General features: G+C 47.9%; 1 protein-coding gene across 1 annotated transcript in view; it reads left to right on the forward strand.

Moving 5' to 3' along the window:
* The window catches only part of NAV1 (neuron navigator 1), a 313,376-nt gene that overhangs the window by 80,479 nt on the left and 212,325 nt on the right, over positions 1-20,572 (forward strand). Inside the window, 1 exon segment of the mRNA XM_029069967.2 lies at positions 2,984-3,078. Coding sequence (XP_028925800.1) covers positions 2,984-3,078 — 95 coding nt within the window.

Genomic DNA, 20,572 nt, shown 5'->3' on the forward strand with positions numbered 1-20,572 from the left:
CTTGGAATGTACAATTCGGCAGCAGATAGAGACAATCCCTGCCCATCGACGGGCTTACAATCTAATCAAGCTCCCTGTGGTCAGGAAACTTGTTTACCAACCAACTCCATTGAATTGTACTCTTCCAAGCATTTAGTATAGTGCTCTGCAGGCAGTAAGGGCTCAATATATAACACTGATTGATTGACAGATTGATTATACCCTATTGGAGAAGACAGACATAAAAACATTTACAAATATAGTCGTCAAAGTAAAAAAAATGAACGTGCAGTTGAATAGACCTTTTAAAAAAAATAAATAAACAAAAACAGGGGCTTCCATGTATTGGAAGAGCAAGTGGGTCGGTCATCTAAGTGGGGCAACCCAACCCATATCTGGGAGGGCTTTTTGGAAGCCAAGAGCTTCTGCCCCCAGGGAGAGCAGCTGCTAAGAGGACAGGGATCAGGAGGTCAGTCTGAGTTGAGGAAGTATTGGAAAAGAAAGCAGTAGAGAGACAAATAGGGTGGCCATAGAGGAGCCTGTCCCATGACCCTTTTCCCATTCTAGGAAGGGATAGCAAAGAACACTCTTCCCCCCGCCAAAAGAAAACACACGCACGCACACCCCCCCACCACATTCTGCCTACCCATCCGCCCCATCACCCCAGCCATGGTTCCAAGGGTCCATTTAGCTGGCGACAGAGGGAGGGAGGAGGGCAGCTTCACTACCCACAATAAAATGCTGGCAGCCTTTTGTTCTGGGGCAAATTGCAGGGTTGTGTTGTGTTCGGCAGGCTGTGCACCACTCAGGCCAGAGCCCAAAGCCACCTCGCTTCCTGCAGCTTCCACAGCCGGCCCTGCCCGGATGGGACTTGCGCCAGAGCCACCAGGGCCAGCAGCCAGGGTGGGCTCTGCCCGACGCCTGGCAACTTGGGCCTCCCTCAGGGCGTGAACTCAACCACAGGGGAGACCTGGTGGGCCTGGGGTCAGAGGAGGATGGTCGAGGGGCATACAAGCCATGGGTTCTTCTGCTCTGGGGAGAAACGCCCTGGGGGAATTTGGGGCTTTCTTCCCAAGTTGGCTCTTGCTCGGAATAGAACCTGATGTTGGAAGAGACAGTTGTATGCCAGGTCACCCGCCTTGGGTAGCATTGCTTCAGGTCTAGAATTAAGAACTGTAGAATGTTTTAAGTGCTCACCATTCATTCATTCATTCAATCATATTTATTAAGCACTTACTCTGTGCAAAATACTGTACTAAGCGCTTGGGAAAGTAAAATATAACAGTAAACAGACACATTCCCTGAGCGTAATAAGCTTACGGTCTAGAGGGGGAGACAGACATTAATATAAATAAATAAATAAATCACAGATACGTACATGTACGCTGTGGCAAGTACTGTATTAAGCAGGAAGGTAGATATAAGGTAATCGGGTTGGATACAGTTCCTGTCCACATGGGGTTCCCAGTCTAAATAGAAGGTAATGAATCTCCATATTACAAGTGAGGAAACTGAGGCATAGAGAAGTTAGTGACTTTTCCAAGGTCACACAGTAGGCGAGTGCCCAAGCTGAGATTAGAACCCGGGTTGTCTGACTCCCAAGCCCGTGCTCTTTCCACTAGGCCATGCTGCTTGCAGGTCTGTGACCCATAATATAAGATTTCCTTACTGTAGGATTTGTCTTGAAAGTGCCCTCTGTGTTCTAGGGGGGTGGGCTGTATTGGGAGCCTTGATGGGTTTGGAGAAGGTTAGGGAAAAGCAGAAATCCCTGGTGGGTGGAATCAGTCAGCAAGTCAGTCAGGGACTCTGCGGCCTGTCCTGCTGTGACACTTTTCTGCTGTGAGACCTTGGGCAAATCACTTCATTTCTCTGCCTCAATTTCCTCTTCTGTAAAATGGGGATGAAATACCCATCATCATCATCTTCATTATCATCATCATCATCAACAGTGGTATTTATTGAACACTTTTATTGTGTGCAGAATACTGTATGAATCACTTGTAAGTGTACGATACAAACAGATTTGGTAGACACATTGCCTGCCCACTCTCTCTTACAGTGTAAGCCTTATGTGGAACATAGACTGTGTCCAACCTGATTGTCTTGTGTCTACCCCACCATTTAGGACAGTGCTTGGCATATGCTAAGTGCTTAACAACAACTATTATTATTATTATTAGTGCCCCAAACTCTCTGCCAACCTTTCCTGGGTTGAAGAGGCAGGTTTATCTGGAGCTGTAAAGATGGCCCAAGAGTTTACAAAAGTTTGTTCAACAACTCAGCCAATATCAGGTGCTAATGATGATGTATTTTTTAAATGGTATTGGTAAGGTGTCAGGCACTGTATTAAGCTCTGGGGTAGATACAAGCTAATTAGGTTGATCACAGTCCCTGTCCCACTTGGGGCTCACAGTCTCAATTCCCATTTTACAGATGAGGTAGCTGAGGCCCAGAGAGGTTAAGAGACTTGCCCAAGGTTACATAGCAGACAAGTGGCAGAGCCAGGATTGGAACCCAGGTCTTTCTGACTGCCAGACCCATGCTGTATTCACTAGGCCTTACTGCTTCTTGAGTCTACCATCAAGAATGATGGATGAATTTCAGGAGTTGATTCTAGTGCTAGTGACTTGCCCAGCGCCAGTCACACTCTCTCAACCCTGTCGGGAGTGTTCCCTCTGGGCACGGAGTGCAACAAGTGGGAAAGCGAGCAGGCGTGCAGAACACTGAAAAGCATATGTGGGGGTCTTTGCCCAAGTTCGCCAGCTACAGGGAAACAGTGTGGCCTAGTGGAAAGAGTATGGGCCTGGGAGTCAGAGGATCTAGATTCTACTCCAGGCTCAGCCACTTGTCTGCTGTGTGACCTTGGGCAAGTCACTTAACTTCTGTGTACCTTAATTTCCTCGTCTGTAAAATGGACATTAGGTCCTACTCCCTCCAAGTTTGACTGTGAGCCCGCACCTCTGGGGTTTCCAAAGGTCACCACTGGTTTCTCTCTGTCCCACAGGCTGCAGGCAGACGAGGACCCCAACTCTGCCTCCTTGGACAGCTTTGCCCTTGAGGACCACTGCAGCCCCTCTGATGATGACCTCCACAGCCTAGGTGAGTCAAGATTGAGAAGTCTGTCCCGGGAGTGGAGCAATGGGGAAAGGAGATAAACTCTTCCTTTCGACAAAAGGTTTCCCCGTCAGGATATCCCATTGCCAAACCAGGTTCCGGTTGAATTGCCATCTCAGCCAGCTCAGTTCTGTTTGGTGAAAGCTTCCAACTCATGCCCATCACTCAGCCTTGCAAAAAGGTACCGGTTCACCTGGTTGCTGTTCTTAGCTTGAATTCCTCACTGACTGGGGAGGAATTTGGATGAAACCAGCCTGCTAGATAATCACCCAGCAACCTGGCTGGAAGGCCACTTGCTTTTTGCAAAGCTGAATTTGTTCTTGCTGGTAAAGAAGGCAGAGCGGACTCTGCCTCAGTCTGCTGCATCAGAGGGTACAAATCCCACCAGGACCCCCACCACAAATCTTGCCCCCAACTCCCATCACTTGCCCGGACAAGAGGGTTACTTGGGTGGTGGTGGGGGAGTCTTGCTTCTGCACCTGCTTCACCTCTGTTGATGGGTCTGTCTGCCTCTCTCTTTGCACATCTCTACACCACTTCTTTCCATTCTGAATCCGGCTGACAGGCCTGAGATCTGTGGTTGTGGGCGGGTGAAAATGCCGGGTGTGTATACACATTTAACTCCGACACTTTCATTCCCATTAAAAGCAGCAGAATTGTCTGTGTGAAAACCGCTTTCTTTCCAAACAAATGCAAATGCAGAAGAAAGAGGGCACAGAAAGGACGGAAGGGAACCAAATGTTACTGGCTGGGTGAAGCCATCAAAAATTAGAAAGCATCAGTGTTGTAACTAGGAAAGTATGTATCACTCTATTTTTATATTTACAGTTGTGTTGGGATAATAACTTCCTCATGTGTTTGCCACAGTGGTATAGGGCTAATAATCTCCATCAAACTGGGCAGTCGCTAATTAATGTTATTTAAGGATTTGATGAAAGGATTTTCAGAGGCCTGAATGACTAAAGGTTTGCAGCAAGATGGGGTTTGGGACGGTCACACGGCTAATCATTCATTCCTGACCTGGAACAAGCAGAGAGGGGTTCTTTGCTATCTTGTCTCTGTCAGGGACCAACATTAAGCGCCTCCCTGGCAAAGATGTTCATTCATCCCTCCTCCCTTCAAGGAGCAAGACTGAATAGGAATGAGATTTATTCACCCCGGCGTGTCCTGAGTGATCATGATGCACAAGATCTTTTTCCTGGGAACTATGAAGGAGAAAGAAGGAGAAAAGACAGTCTCTGCCTTTGATGGGCTGACAGCCTTGTGAAAGAAACAGGATAGGCACACGTGTGCACACACACACACACACACACACACACAGAGTACTGGACAATGTGGGAGTTACAGAGACAGGAGACTATTCAGGGCCCCTGCCCTCGAGGAGCTGACAGACTAGAGGGGAAGCCGGGCAGGGATAGATAAACAAATCTGAGAAGCAGAAAGAGATAGAAAAAGCAGAGGTGCAGGCACAAGAATTCAACCTGATTCTCTCCTGGGCTATAAATCTCTACAACAATCAGTTGCTGATCAATGGGATCACTGCAAAGGGCCCTGCTGGCCCCATCCTTAGGCAGTAGAATCTGGCCCTGGCCCTAAGGTTACTGGCCAGAAGCCAGGGTTGCCCTACCAACCTGGAGTGGAGCCTGAGGGGACTTAAGTGAAGGAAGCTTCTCTGCATCTACCTGACAGTCTCCTAGCTGACTATAAGCAGGCCCTCATTAGCTCCGAGCAATTAAATAGTCACTCAGAACCAGATGCAGGCTACCTCAGGGTCCACCAGGCACCAGCCTATTACCAATTTGTCCAGATTAGTGAATTCTTCCTAATTTTTTTTTAAAATGGTATTTGTTAAGCACTTATGTGCCAGGCACTCTATTAAGTGCTGGGGTAGATACAAGCTAATCAGGTTAGACACAGTCCATGCCCCACATGGGGCTCACAATCTTAATCCCCATTTTACAGATGAGGTTCTGAGGCCAGAAAGTCACACAGCAGACCAATGACAGAGCCGGGATTAGAAGACAGGTCCTTCTGACTCCTAGGCCCATGCTCTATCCTTTGGCCACGCTGCTTATGAACTCCTGCCCATGAATCCCTGATCTGCCACTTGCCTGCTTTGCAAATCACTAACTTCTATGTGCAGAGAACATGTCTACCAATACTTCTGTTGTACTCTCCCAAGTGCCTAATACAGTGCTTTGCACATAATAAGCATTCAATAAATACCCCTGACTGATTTGTCCCCCAGTTTCCTCATTTGTAAAATGGATGTACAATACCTGTTCTCCCTTCCCCTTAGACTGTGGATACCGTGAGTAACAAGGGCTGTGTCCAATCTGATTGTCTTGTATCTACCCCAGTGCTTAGCACATAGTGCTTGGCACATAGTAAGTGCTTAACAAATATTGTTATTATTATTATTGCTGTTGTCATCATCATCATCTTCATCTTCAGCAATTGGTTTAGTGCCCTGAGCTGGGATATTTAACCCATGAACTTGAGTCTCCGGATCAGAGTGACATTACCACTCCCCAGGACTATAGCGGCCTGACACCTGACTGTGAAGGCAGGCATTCTTCCTTCTTCCCCCCTTCCCCCTCTCCCCGAAACAGGACCCGGAAGAGAGTTTCCCACTGTGAGCGAGGATGGTACCTGCCACCAGCCAGTCACAGATTGCACTGCTTCCCTGCCCAACTGCCAACAAACTGCTTTGCAATAGGCTCATGTGAAGGAGGACTTGAGTTTGCCAATGGATGAACTGAAGCTGAGAGAGGAGGGAGCGCTCAGACTACAATCATGCTTCCATCTCATTTCAGATGAGCGGTATCTTCTATTTGGAGGAGGGGAACACATAAAGTCCCCATCTACACCAATAATAGTAATAATTGTAGTATTTTAAGTGCTTACAATGTGCTAAGCACTGGGGTAGATACAATACCTGTGGATCGGACATGGTTCTTGTTCTACTTGGAGCTCAGTCAGTATAAGGGGGGAGGAAGAGCAGGTATTTAATTTCCATTTTTCAGATGAGGAAACTGAAATGTAGAAAAATTAAGAGACTCACCTAAGGTGTCGCAGCAGGCAAGTGGCAGAGTCGGAATTAGAACTCCAGTCTTTTAACCCCCACTAGGCCATGGTGCTTTTAAAACCAATGTTAGGGAAGTATATTTTCTAAGAAATTCCAGTATTTTCAGGACTGAATTTTCCTGATAATAAGCTCGGGTGGACTGGGCCACTTTGGAAGAGATTAAAGACAAAATAAGACATGACATCCATGACTGTCTTGAAAACTCAGCACATCTCAGACCTATAGTGGTGCTCAGCAGGGATGTCTCAGATAGCTTAGCAGGCGTGCCCAGAACTTCTACAGAGAGCAGAACTCTAGCTTCTACAGAGAGCAGAACTTCTCCAGCACGCTGGAGAAGCAGCGTGGCTCAGTGGAAAGAGCACGGGCTTTGGAGTCAGGGCTCATGAGTTCGAATCCCAGCTCTGCCACTTGTCAGCTGTGTGACTGTGGGCAAGTCACTTAACTTCTCCGTGCCTCAGTTCCCTCATCTGTAAAATGGGGATTAAGACTGTGAGCCCCACGTGGGACAACCTGATTCCCCTATGTCTACCCCAGCGCTTAGAACAGTGCTTGGCACATAGTAAGCGCTTAACAAATACCAACATTATTAACATTATTAACTCTATTCAGCTTGGGGTACCTGCTAGGGAAAGGGCATTTGATTGGCTCATTCATTCATTCAATCATATTTATTGAGTGCTGACTATGTGCAAAGCACTGTACTAAACACTGGGGAGAGTACGAGAAGCAGCGTGGCTCAGTGGAAAAAGCATGGGCTTTGGAGTCAGGGCTCATGAGTTCGAATCCCAGCTCTGCCACTTGTCGGCTGTGTGACTGTGGGCAAGTCACTTAACTTCTCTGTGCCTCAGTTCCCTCATCTGTAAAATGGGGGATTAAGACTGTGAGCCCCACGTGGGACAACCTGATTCCCCTATGTCTACCCCAGCGCTTAGAACAGTGCTCGGCACATAGTAAGCGCTTAACAAATACCAACATTATTATTATTATTATTACAATATAACAATAAACAGAGCACATTCCCTGCCCTCAAAGAGCTTATAATTTTGCTGACTGGGTGCCTGTCCTTGGTGAGCTGCCAATCCGCTAGAGAGACGATACAGACCCATACAGACAGTCTGTATCTACTGGAGGATTAGGCAAAGGGAATGAGTTACATTTGGCAGCATTTGTGGATATCAATGAAATGAAAACCATATAAAAATAAACTCTTGTGCACATTAGATTTGGAGGAAACAGGGAAGTCTTCCAATTTGCCCATAATAAATGTGTGTCCACAGGGAGAGGCATTTAGAAGACTTCCTTGGGCTTTGCACGTATTTGTAAATGATTTAGACATTTGGGTCTGTTTGGAAACAGCATGAAGCAGACCCATGAGGAATGGATCTTTCCTTGGTCCTTGGGGGCAAATAGGATTCTTGTCCCTGTTCTGATCCTGGCAGGGGTGCTGAAGAGGGGGCCTGGAACCTGACAGTGAGGAGGTTTTGCCTGGTGCCGAGCTGTTGGTTCTTTTCCTATTTGGTCTTAATTGTCTGGCCTGTTCCGTGTAACGGTGTAATCCAACAAGTATGCTTTTCATGGCATTTGGAAATGAGAGCATCAAAAGTGCCCCGAGGGGGTGGTGGGAGAGGCAGGCGGAGGTCCTCAGGGTTTGGGGCGTGGTGGGGGCATTTGGGGGAACCAACTGGGGGAGAGGGAAGGAAGATGGGTGGGGCCTGGGTTCTCCACCCTGCCAGATGTGTGCTGGACACTGGGGTTCCGTGCCTGGAGAGAGTGAGGTCATGTGGCCACAGTCAGCCCCCAGGTTCTCAGCCTGTGGGGCACAGAGAAGGGCCAAAAATGGTCCCTTCCACAAGAAAAGGGACAAACATTCCCTCCCTGTTCCCACAGACTTTCTGCCGTCGGCTGATAGCACTTCTTGGGGGCTGTTTGCACCCCCAATGCCCCACCCAAGCGGGACCTGTGAAGGGCCTGAGGCCAATGGCTGATGTTGTAGGTGCTACCTGAGGAGCTGGAGAGGAGGGAGGAGACTGGGTGGTATGGACACACCAGGTCACTAAGAGAATGGAGAGAGAGGCATTCTGGGGGAATTGCCCAATTTCCTAGGGTACCACCATTGGGAGTCCCTAGCCAAAAGGAAACTGATAGAGAGCAAAAAGAGCCCACCCACCCCATGAATTGGGAGATTCCTTCCTGGGATCCAAGTCTCCAGGAGATTGGTAAGATCTGCTGTGATCTGCCATGAATTCCCCTTTAAGGATGCCAAATGCAGGGGTGGGGGTGGGAGTGGAATTCCTTCCCTAAGGGTTTGGGTTTGCCTCAGCCCTCTCAAGACACTCTTTTAGTCCAAACAGTGAGGTCCTTCAAGAACCCTACACTGCTTCTACTCTCAGTCTTTATTTTTCCGTCTCTCCCCTCCTTCCTTCCCTTTCTCTTCCCGTTTCCTTTTCTTTTCTTCCCTCTCTGGGCCTCAGTTACCTCATCTGTAAAATGGGGATTAAGACTGTGAGTCCCTTGTGGGACTTGGACTGTGTCCAAATTGATTAGCTCGTATCTAGCCCAGAGTGGAGTACAGTGCCTGACACACAGTAAGTACTTAGTGAATGCCATAGAAAAAATCTCAGTGCCCCACAATTCTGTGTCATCTATGCACCGAATCCTCACTTCCTGAATGCTTAGATACTTAACCACACCCTATCCCTCACAGCACTTGTGGACATGACTTGGCTCTCAGTTGCTTTCTCCATCTGTATTTTCTTTTACTGTTTGTCCTTCCTTATAGAGGGCAGGGATTGTGTCTACTAACTCTATTGTATTCTCCCAAGCATTTAGTATAGTATTCTGTACACAGTAAGTTAAATGCCACTGATTGATTAATAGTTAATGAAACTTTCTTTCTTCCTCTTTCTCCCCCTCCCTCATCCTCACCCTCTTTGTCACCAAGCCAAGTCACTTCATTTCTCCATGCCTCGGGGACCCGGAAGGGCCAATTCTAGGCAACCCCTTGAAGTCCAGGGGGAATTCTCACAGCCCAGGATGCCCACGGATTGGACCCCAGACCCACGTACTCCTGGGAAAGGGTCCATCCTATGGTCTGGGGGACCCACGAAGAGCAGCCATGGCCTAGTGGAAAGAGGATGGGCTGGGGAGTCAGAGGACCTGGGTTCCAATCCTGGATCTGCCACTTTGCTGTGTGACCTTGGGCAAATCACTTAACTTCTCCATGCCTCAGTAGTCTCATCTGTAAAATGGGGTCAATATTGCTTTCCCTGGTACTTAGATTGTGAGCCTAATGTGGGTCCTGATGATCTTGGATCTACCTCAGCGCATAGTACAGTGCTTGGCACACAGTGAGCACTTAACCAGTACTCCATTTAATCTCATTAATTATTAGTGGAGACCTGGAAACACATTTCAATCTCAAGGTGGTTAAAGAAGGGGGTGGTAGCTGTTCTCCTCTTTCCACTAGACTCCCCACCTCCCAGCTAACTGAAGAAAATGGAATTTTGGTAATGTTGAGCAAAAGGAGAGGGACATGGTCTGGCTCAGTCTTGGGTCAGGATTCTAGGCTCTAGAAGTGATCCCCATGATGACTTGTTATGAGGGAAGAGTCCTTGGCAAAATTGAGGAGTAGGGCTGTCTAATCAGAGCAAAGGGCACAAGCCGGATAGGGTTGGAGAAGGGGAGAAGAGAGAGGAGAAGCCACAGAGCTTGATTGCTTTGAATTTGATCCATCTTGCTCTGCTCCTTTTATGGAGATTGTCTGCCCCCTCGAGCCCCTAGGCTGCTACCTAGTCAGCGCTATCCACCCCGACCCACTGAGGCAAGCATGTGCACATGCGCACACACATACACGTACTCTCACACATGCATGTTTTGCATCTCTCCTCACTGTCTGCCACGCGTCTCTCTCTTGCATGTGGCGATTGCTATAGCAACCGAGCTGGGCAGGGCCTGGCCCAAGCTGATCCTGAGCCACGGGTGCCGTGTAAAGCCCAGGACCAGACTGATTGGAGGCGGACCCCCCAGCTGGGGTGTCGGAAATAGTTACCGTGGCAACGCACATATTGAGCACATGTGGAACCCAGCTGGGGCAGGATGTAGCTGTTTAACCTGGGGGTGTTTCTGAGCCCGAAGAAGAAGAGGGGCAAAACTTAAAAATTGGGATTCTTCTGATTTGGCATCACCTGTAGCTCATCCTCTGTGTCTCTCTGGGTAGGTGCATCGGGGGTTAGGATTCATCCTCCTGATTTTCCAGAGGGGGGAATTGGAACCCAGAGGAAGAAATTTTGTTTGTTTTAATGGTATTTATTAAGCGGTTTCTATGTGCCAGGCACTGTACTACGTGCTGGAGTAGATACGAGCCCATAAGGTTGGACACAATCCATCTCCCACATGGGACTCACAGTCTTAATCCCCATTGTGCAGATGAGGTAATGAGGCGCCGACAGGTAAGTGGCTGGCACAGAGAATTACTCTCCCCTCCTTCAAAGGCTTGTCAAAGTCACATCTCCTCCAGGAGGCCTTCCCTCACCTAGGCTTCCTTTCCACTTCTCCCGCTCCCTTCTGCATTGCCCTGACTTGCTCCTTTTATTCATCGTCCCCCCAACCCCACAGCATTTATGTACGTATCTGTAATTTATTTATTTATATTAATACCTGTCTCTCCCTCTAGACTGTAAGTTTGTTGTGGCCAGGGGACGTGTCTGTTTATTGTTACATTGTACTCTCCCATGTGCTTAGTAGAGTGCTTTGCACAAAGTAAGTGCTCAATAAATACGATTGAATGAATGAAAGTGACAGAGCTGGGATTAGAATCTAGGTCCTTCTGACTCCTAGGCCCGTGCTCCAACCACTAGGCATGCTGCTTCTCAATGTTTGTCTCCAAACACACAGCATCCTAGGAATAGAGCCAGGAGAACATTCCAGGAGTCCTGAGGTTGGAGGGCTCTCAGCTAAGCCTCCCTAACACAGCATACAGCTTGTGGCTCAGGCAGGCAGGAAGAGGAGAGAGAGATACCATCTCCTCCTCCTGCTCATCTGTTTAATCAAACCTTGATCCCTCACGATTTCAATTTTTCCCTGATTCTAGGAATCTTTCTCTCTCCTTCCTTTGGTCACACGTGGCTATGAAACCCAGCACATTTCAGTCTTTGGGCCTTCAAGTCATCTTCCTCCTCTGGGCTCCTTCTTTGTGGAAGGGACTATGGTGAATAAAAGCACTGTCCACCTGTTGCTATAGCTCCTTGGTGGGTTATCCTTGTCAAAGAGCCTTCAGGACTCTTATTCTGACAAAGTGCTTGCAGATGTGCAATCATTAGCCAGATTGAAGACCCGGTTGCCTGACATCTGTATTAGAGGGAGGAAAGAGGGAGGGGCTTCCAGGCCATACTTCAGCTCTGCCATGGGACGAGAGGTATGGATGCGATCCCCAGCACCAGAGTTTCTCAGTCCCCTTCCCCACGCTGACAGCCTTGGAGGAAACCGACCAGGAAGGTGCCGTGTCCCATGGTCTCTCAGTGAGTGTTCGGCAGATGTAAAAAGTTCTGCCGCCCAGGACAACCCCTTCCTCTCAATCAAGAGGTGGAGTTTGGGTGGACAGATAAGTGCTCAGTCCCAGCTCTTACAAACAGACACCATCCAGATGGCTTTCATTCTGTAGCCACAGCTCCAGCCTTAGCTCCTAGGCAAGCCCCTTTCCTGCCCCAACCCCCAAGCTCTAACACCCAGACTCAGTCCCTGCCTCAACCTTCAACCCCTGCCCCAGCTCCAAGCCCTTTGCCCCTGACCTAGTCCTAGCTCCCAGCCCTGAGCTCAGACCCAATTCCAGGTGATTTCCCCAGGGGAGTGAAAAGTTCGCGCCCGCCCACCTCCTTTCCCATCCCTAGAGCTGGTGGTGAAGGTAACATTGAAATCAGCTTTTCCCCAGGGCAGCTGCCGGCTGACTCTGTGAGCCACACCAACTGAGAATGACTATATAATAGTAGTAAAAGCAGTAGAGCTTTCTTTTTTTCAAAGGACTCTTGGCCCGATTATTTCATTTTATTCTTCTAGCATCCCTGAGAGGTAGAGAGAGGCGGGTATTCTTATTTCCATTTTACAGATGAGGAAACTGGGGCTCACAGAGGTTAAGTAATTTGCACAAAGTTACACTGAAGACTAGTGGCAGTCAGTCAGTTCGGTAATCAAATTTATTGAGCACTTACTGTGTGGAGAGCACTGTATTAAGCACTTGGGAGAATGCAGTATAACAATATAACAGACACATTCCCTGCCCACAATGAGCTTCTAGTCTAGAGGGGGAGACAGACATTGTTACTTAGACTGTAAGCCTCTTGCAGAAGAGGGGCTATGTCTCATGTGATGATCTTGTACAGTGCTTGGCATATAATAAGCACTTAACCAATATCACAATTATGATATTATTATTAATTAATAATTATTAGCATGTAGGGACTAGAGCCACATCTCCCGATCCCCACCAGCCCCATGCTCCTTCCATTAGACCACACAAGAAGACATCCCATCGTCTTCTTCTCGTCCCTTGGTGGGCCCAACAGCACAGAGAGAGGTAAATCTCAGAAGAGGGAGTTCTCTCGTTGTTCAGGGTTGGGAATAATAATAATGATGGCATCAAGTGCTTATTGTGTGCCAAGCACGGGTCTAAACAGTAGGGTAGATACAAGGTAACCAGGTTGGAGGCAGTCTAGCCCTTTGAGTGGAGGGTGTTGAGTCTCTGAGGCCTGAGCCTGATCCCCCGCTACCTACCCCTTTCAAGAGGTGGCCAACTGGGCATCTGTCCAGGTTGTAGCCAGAATTTAGCATCACAGAAGGATGCAGGGTCAACTAGGGAAAAACACACTGAACAGCAGAAGCTCTGGGTCCCAGGCTTAATTCCTCCACTGAAGTGCCGGGTGACCACGGGAAAAGTTCTTTAACTTTTCTGTACCTTGACTTGGCAGACACCATGTCTTCTAACTTAATCATAGGCTCCCAAGCATATAGTACAATGCTCTACCCAGAGTAGAAGCTCAGTAAATTTGATTGATAGATTGTGTCCCCAATTGTAAAATGTAGAAGATATAAGGTTATCCCAAGAGAATGGACTTCATCTTTTATAACCAGCTCCCATGCCAGTCCTTTTATTATTATAAGAATTGTGGCATTTATTCAGCTGAACATTAGGGTACATACAAGATAATCAAATTGGACACAGACCCTATCCTAGATGTGGCTAAGAGGGAGGAAGAACAGAGATTTAATCGTTCATTCACTCATTTATTCAACTATATTTATTGAGCACTTACTGCGTGCAGAGCGCTGTACTAAACCCTTGGGAAAGTACAATACAGCAATAAAGAGAGACCATTCCTGCCCACAACAAGCTCATAGTCTAGACCGGGGGAGACAGACATCAGTACAAGTAAACAGGCATCAATATAAATAAATAAAATTACAGATTTATACATAAGTGCTGTGGGGCGGGGTCAGGGAAGAAAAGCAAAGGGAGTGAGGGTGATGCCAAAAGGAGTGGGAGATGAGGAGAAATGGAGCTTAGTCTGGGAAGGCCCCTTGGAGGAGATGTGCCTTCAGTAAGGCTTTGAAGAGGGGAGGAATAATTGGCGGATTTGAGGAGGGAAGGCGTTCCAGGCCAGAGGTACAACATGGGCCAGGGGTTGGAGGCAACACAGGTGAGATCGAGGCACAATGAGAAGATTAGCACCAGAGGAGTGAAGTGAGTGGTCTGGGTTGGAGAAGGAGAGAAGCAAGGTGAGGTAGGAGTGGGCAAGGTGATGGAGAGCTTTAAAGCTAATGGTGAGGAGTTTCTGTTTGTTGCAGAGGTGGATAGGCAATCACTGGAGATTTTTGAGGAGAAGGGAGACATGCCCAGAACATTTCTGTAGAAAGATAATCCGGGCAGCAGAGTGAAGTATAGCCTGAAGTGGGGAGAGACAGGAGGTTGGGAGATCAGAAAGGATGCTGATGCAGTAATCCAGTCAGGATAGGATGAGTGATTGTGAGTGTTCTAAGTGCTGGGGTAGTTACAAGGTAATTGGGTTGGACACAGTCCCTGTCCTACAAAGGCCTCAAAGTTTTAATCCCCATTTTACAGATGAGGGAACTGAGGCACGGAGAAGTGAAGTGACTTGCCCAAGGCCACACAGTAGACCATTGGTAGAGCTGAGATTAGAACCCAGGTCCTTCTGACTCTTGCCAGGGTTGGGGGAGGGGGAGCACCACTTTTCAAGGAGCCCCAACCTGTGGCATCATTCCCGCCTGCCCCCCGGGGTGGGAGCAGGGATGGGGAGGCTCACAGAAGCTGATCTAGGGCCACCTAGCAGCAAGGCAGAGACAGAGCACCCAAGGGACCCAGGAGTCCTGGGGAGCAGGAACCAGAGCCTTGGACCCTTACAGAGAAGAAGGGCATCATACCCCAGAATGGAGGTGGCAGAGGGCAGCTCCATGGATATAGGTAAATTCTGGGTGGATGGGGTAGGGAGAGGAGTGGGCTTCTAAGGAGGGGCAGAAAAGTGGGGGTGCCCTAGAGCATGATCCACCCTGATTAACCCCTTAGCTGAGTGGGGGTGTTCCCTGGCCTGGATCTAAGCATCATCCTTACATTCAACTCTGAGTTCCCTAAGGACAGTGAATGTGGTTATTATTAATAATAGTTATAATAATAAAAATAATAATTGTGGTATTAGGCACTTACTATGTGCCTAGCACTGTACTGAGCACTGGGATAGAAGTGAGATAATTAGATGGGATACAGTCGCTGACCCACATGGTCCTCATAGTCTAAGTGGGAAGATGAACAGGTAGTGGATACCTACTTTACAGATGAGGAAACCGGGACTATGGAGAAGTTAAATGACTTATCCAAGGCAAGTGATGGCGATGGAATATGAACCCAAGTTTTCTGATTCTTAGGCGCTTGCTCTTTCCACTAGACTATGCTGTTGTATTCCCCTAAGCCCCGAGTCGAGTGTTCCACACTCGGAAAGTGATCCGTAAGTACCAACAATTAATCCTGACCCCCAGCTGGCCTGGCCAGTGTGGGAAAGCTGGTTACTTCAAGTTCTGGACCTCTTTACCTGCCTTGTCCATACAAGCTGGGCAAGCTATACCACCTAGGGACATTGGAAAGGTGTCTTCTTCCCTGGACATCTTCAAAAATAGCCCAATTCCAACTCCCATGGATGGTTTAAGTATCTCCAGCCTGCAGACAGTAGGTTCAGTCAAATGACCCTTTCACATCCCTTTCCTTGTGAGCTCCACGAGGGACAGGAATTTAATTTATTTCCCATCCATGTAATTCTCACCAGTGTTTAGTACAGTGCTCTGCACACAGTAAGCACTTAATAAATACTATTAGTAGTACTACTACTAGGAAAGCTCAGTCCCAGGTCCCATTGGAGGACTTCCTTTGTCCCCACAGGGAGTCGGGGGACACAGCTCCTCTCCTTCAGCCTGGTAAGGCCAGATTCAGTCTTCGTCCCGCTTGCCTCGTCCTCCCCAGCTTTCAAGGTCACCCTAAGAAGTCGGAGAGCAGAGGGCTCCGAAACTGAGCCCCCAGCCCCTCTCACACCCACTCCCCCAAGCCCTCCCTTGTCTAGCCTCCCCTCTGCTCTGTAACCTGATTAAAACAAGGAGAGTTCATTAAAGCCCGCGGGTCCCGGACCCTAGCCAAGGCCAGGAAAAGCACGACACAAATCAGGTCACATCCTGTCGGGTGGTTGGCGGTGGGAAAAAAACAGTTCACCAGCTCTTTCCCAGCTGTAAAAGTGGAAGGAGCCAGTAGTCTGAATTTACCCTCTGCCTCCCCTCACCCCCCGATTGCCTAACTGGGTCTCCGGCTTCTCTAGATCCACTTCCTTTGCCCTCTTCTCCCCAGTCCACCCCAAATTCTGAATGGGCTTCGGGGGCACTTTCTTTGAGTCATTATGGTGCTGGGTAGAAGGATGCAGGGTGAGAAGATCTCTGGAGAGATCAGAGAGTTGGTCCCTTGCAAGCTTTCATCCCTTTCTCCCCACTGCCCACCGCCCCCACCCCCCGCCTCTTCCCTGCTGATGGTCTATTCCACCGAGAGAGATTCTTTCATCAATGGACCATTCACAGGCCTAGTTCTGTCCCATGGGGTCCCTACAGGGAGGTGTGGAGAGGGAGGATCCATGATGGGGACTGTGTGTGGGGGAGTGGTGAGCAAAAAGAGGGAGGTTCCTTGGTTCTTTTTAGGAATAACTAGGAAGGCTTTTGCGCAAATTGGCTCCAAGCTGGCCCGTGCCGGTTTTATTGACTGATGCTGGGATGGCTGTTGCCACGGCAGCCAGGCACTCACTCTGCAGTGGAGGATGGTGGGATACTCATGGGATGTGAAAGGAATATATAAAGAGCCAGAGAGAAGGGAAAGATTGCTTTAGGGAGCATCTGAAAGTTCCATGGTTATGATGACTATTTATAGGGGCAGTTGTTTTGACTGAGGAAGTCCAAGTGACGGTGGTAGAGAGAACTCTAACTTCTCTCTAAAACCTCTCCCCTGTGCATCTAAAATAGTAATGCCTTGGATTTAGGGCCCTATGGATTTTATATAGAAGCCTTCTTCTTAAGCTCCTTGTGGGCCAGGATTGCATCTACCAACTCTCTTGTATTGTACTCTCCCACCTGCTTATATGATGCTCTGCATAAAGTAAACACTCAATAAAATTCACCTAGAGGGCTTTCTGTGAATCCTGCCAAATATCCCTATCCGTCACCAACACCTGCCCGACTGGATTATTGTGTCAGCCTCCTCTCTGATCTCCCTTCCTCCTGTCTCTCTCCGCTCCAGTCTATTCTTCATTCCGCTGCCCGGATCATCTTCCTACAGAAACACTCTGGGCATGTCACTCCCCTCCTCAAAAACCACCACTGGTTGCCTATCAACCTTCGCATGAAACGAAAACTCCTCACTATTGGCTTCAAAGCTCTCCATCACCTTGCCCCCTACTACCTCACCTCCCTTCTCTCCTTCTACTGCCCACCCTGTACACTCCGCTCCTCTGACGCTCACCTTCTCACGGTCCCTCATTCGCGCCTGTCCCGCCATCGACCCCGGCCCACGTCCTACCGCTGTCCTGGAATGCCCTCCCTCCTCACATCTGCCAAACCAACTCTCTTCCCCTCTTCAAAACCCTGCCGAGAGCTCACCTCCTCCAGAAGACCTCTCCAGACTGAGCACCCACTTTCCCTCTGCTCCTCCTCCCCTCCTCATTCCCTGTTCTCCCGCCCTCTGCTCTTCCCCCTTCCCCTCCCCACGGCACTGTGCATATTTGTATATATAATTTATTACTCTATTTATGTTGTTAATGATGTGTATATATCTATGACTCTATCTCTCTTGATATCTATGCCAGACTACTTGTTTTGTTTTGTTCTGTTTTGCTTTGCTGTCTGTCTTCCCCATTTAGACTGTGAGCCTGTTATTGAACAGGGATTGTCTCTATCTGTTGCCGAATTGTACATTCCAAGCACTTAGTACAGTGTTCTGCACATAGTAAGCGCTCAATAAATACGAATGAATGAATGAATGAATGAATCCCTGGGAGATAGGGAGGAGATGGGCTCACTGTTGCCATTTTACAGTTGTGGAAAATGAGGGCCTAGAGGTTAAATGCAAATACCATCATTATTATTGAATGACTTGCCCCCAGTGATACTGCATCAGGAGCCTGAGCAGAGGACCAGAATCCCTGTCTCCTTACTCCCAGCCCAGCTACTTCCCAGAGTAGGGATGGGTAGAAAGGAACAGAGAGAGGAGGAGTTGTGAAGTATAGAATGGTGGGATTGGGAAGTGAACCTACATATACAAAAGAATCAGATGATCAGTCAATTGAGCACCCATTCTAATCACTTGGGAGAGTGAAATAGAAACAAAAACCGTGTCCCCTGCCTTCTGGAAATTTACAATCAAATTGGGCAAACAGACAGACAAAAGTATTTGAAAAGAGCTGAAGCAGGAGGAAGAACAGGGATATCATAGATTGTAAGCTACTATATTGTAAGCTCGATGGGCAGGGATGTGTGTACCAACCTTGTTAAATTGTACTTTCCCAAGTACTTAGTAAAGTGCACTGCACACAGTAAATACTCAATAAATGCAATTGAATGATTGATTAGTAGATAGTATAGTAGAAAGCACAGTTACTGCCTTAAAGGAGGCAGGGACTGCTTGGAAAAAGTGGCTCATTGGAAATAGCACAGGCTTGGGAGTCTGTGGATGTGGGTTCTAATCTGGGCTCTGCCAATTGTCTGCTGTGTGACCTAGGGCAAGCCACTTAACTTCTCTGTGCATCAGTTCCCTCATCTGTAAAATGGAGATTAAGACTGTGAACCCCACATGGGACAACCGTCATTCATTCATTCATTCATTCAATAGTATTTATTGAGCACTTACTATGTGCAGAGCACTGTACTAAGTGTTTGGAATGTACAGTTTGGCTACAGATAGAGACAATTCCTGCCCAGTGACAGGCTCACAGTCTAAACGGGGGAGACAGACAGCAAAGCAAAACAGAACAAAACAGAAACAAGACAACATCATCAAGATCAATAGAATCAAGGAGATATACACATCATTAACAAAATAAATAGGGTAATAAATAATATATACAAATGAGCACAGTGCTGGGGCGGGGGGAGAAGAGCAGAGGATGGGGGGAGGTGAAGGGAGGGGGAAAAAGAGGGAAAGGGGAGCTCAGTCTGGGAAGACCTCTTGGAGGAGATGAGCTCTCAATAGGGCTTTGAAGAGGGGAAGAGAGTTTGGCAGATGTGAGGAGGGAGGGCATTCCAGGACAGTGGTAGGACGTGGGCCAGTGGTGGATGGCGGGATAGGCATGAACGGGGGACTGTGAGAAGGTAGAGAAGGCAGAATAATGCCTCCCGTGAGAAGGCAGAGGAGCGGAGTGTACAGTGTGGGAGAAAGGGAGAAGAGAGGCGAGGTAGGAGGGGACAAGGTGATGGAGAGCTCTGAAGCCAAGAGTGAGGAGTTTTTGTTTCATGCGAAGGTTGATAGGCAACCACTGGAGGTTTTTGAGGAGGGGAGTGATATGCCCAAAGCATTTCTGAAGGAAGATGATCTGGGCAGCGGAATGAAGAATAGACTGGAGCGGGGGGAGAGAGGAGGAAGGGAGACCAGAGAGGAGGCTGACACAATAATCCAGTCGGGATATCATGAGGGTTTGTACCAGCAAGGTAGCAGTTTGGATTGAGAGGAAAGGGCGGATCTTGGCGATATTGTGAAGGTGAGACCAGCAGGTGTTGGTGACAGATTGGTTGTTCTCCCCACACATAGTAAGTACTTAACAAATACTGTAATTATTATTATTACAGTCTAGGCAGATCCCTGCCCTCAAGGAACTGACCGTTTGTATTTTGGGAGCACTTGGTAGTTACCCCACCTGCAGCCCCAGAACACTAATGTATACATATGCATTTTATTATTTATATTAATGTCTGTCTCCTTCTCTAGGCTGTGAGCTCACTGTGGGCAAGAAATGTGTCTACCATCTCTTTTGTAATGTAGTGCTAAGTACAGTGCTCTGCTCACAGTAAGTGCTCAAGTACCATTGTTTGATTGTGGAGAAGACAGAAATTAAAATAAATTACAGGCAGAGTATAAGAATAATAATAATTATTATTATGGTATTTGTTAAGCTCTTACTATGTGCTAGACACTGTACTAAGCACTGGGATGGATACAACCAAATGGGGTTGGACACAGTTCCTGTCCCACATGAGGCTCACTGTCTCAATCCCCATTTTACAGATGAGGGAACTGAGGCACAGAGAAGTGAATTGACTTGCCCAAAGACACACAGTAGACAAGTGGAGAAGCTGTGGTTAGAGCTCATGACCTTGTGACTCCCAGGCCCGGGCTCTGTCCTCTACGCCATGCTGCTTCTCTATAAAGATATGAATACATTAATGCTGTGGAGCTGGGGGGGGATGAGTATCAAAATCTTTAAAGGATACAGACCCAGTTGAATAGATGACACAAAAAAGGAGGGCAAATAGGGTGGGGGAATGAGAGGATAACTAGGGAAGTCTTCTTGGAGGAGATAATGACTTTAATAGGGCTTTGTGGATGGAGAGAGTAGTGGACTGTCAGATGGGAAGGGGGAGGGAGGTCCAGGCAGGAAGGAGGAGGGGAGCAAGGAGTTGACAATAAGAGTTATGAGCTCTAGGTAAAGCGAGTAGGTTGGTGTCAGTGGAGCAAAATGCATAAGCTGGGTTGTAGTGGGAGATGAGTGAGGTTAGGTAGGAGTGGGAAAGCTGATTGAATGAGGTTAGGTATTAAATATGTAAATTATATTTACACATGTACATTTAAATACATATAGGTGTGGCTGTGGGTTG

This window comes from Ornithorhynchus anatinus, chromosome 7 (genome assembly GCF_004115215.2).
Source record: "Ornithorhynchus anatinus isolate Pmale09 chromosome 7, mOrnAna1.pri.v4, whole genome shotgun sequence".
Classification (NCBI taxonomy): Eukaryota; Metazoa; Chordata; class Mammalia; order Monotremata; family Ornithorhynchidae; genus Ornithorhynchus; species Ornithorhynchus anatinus.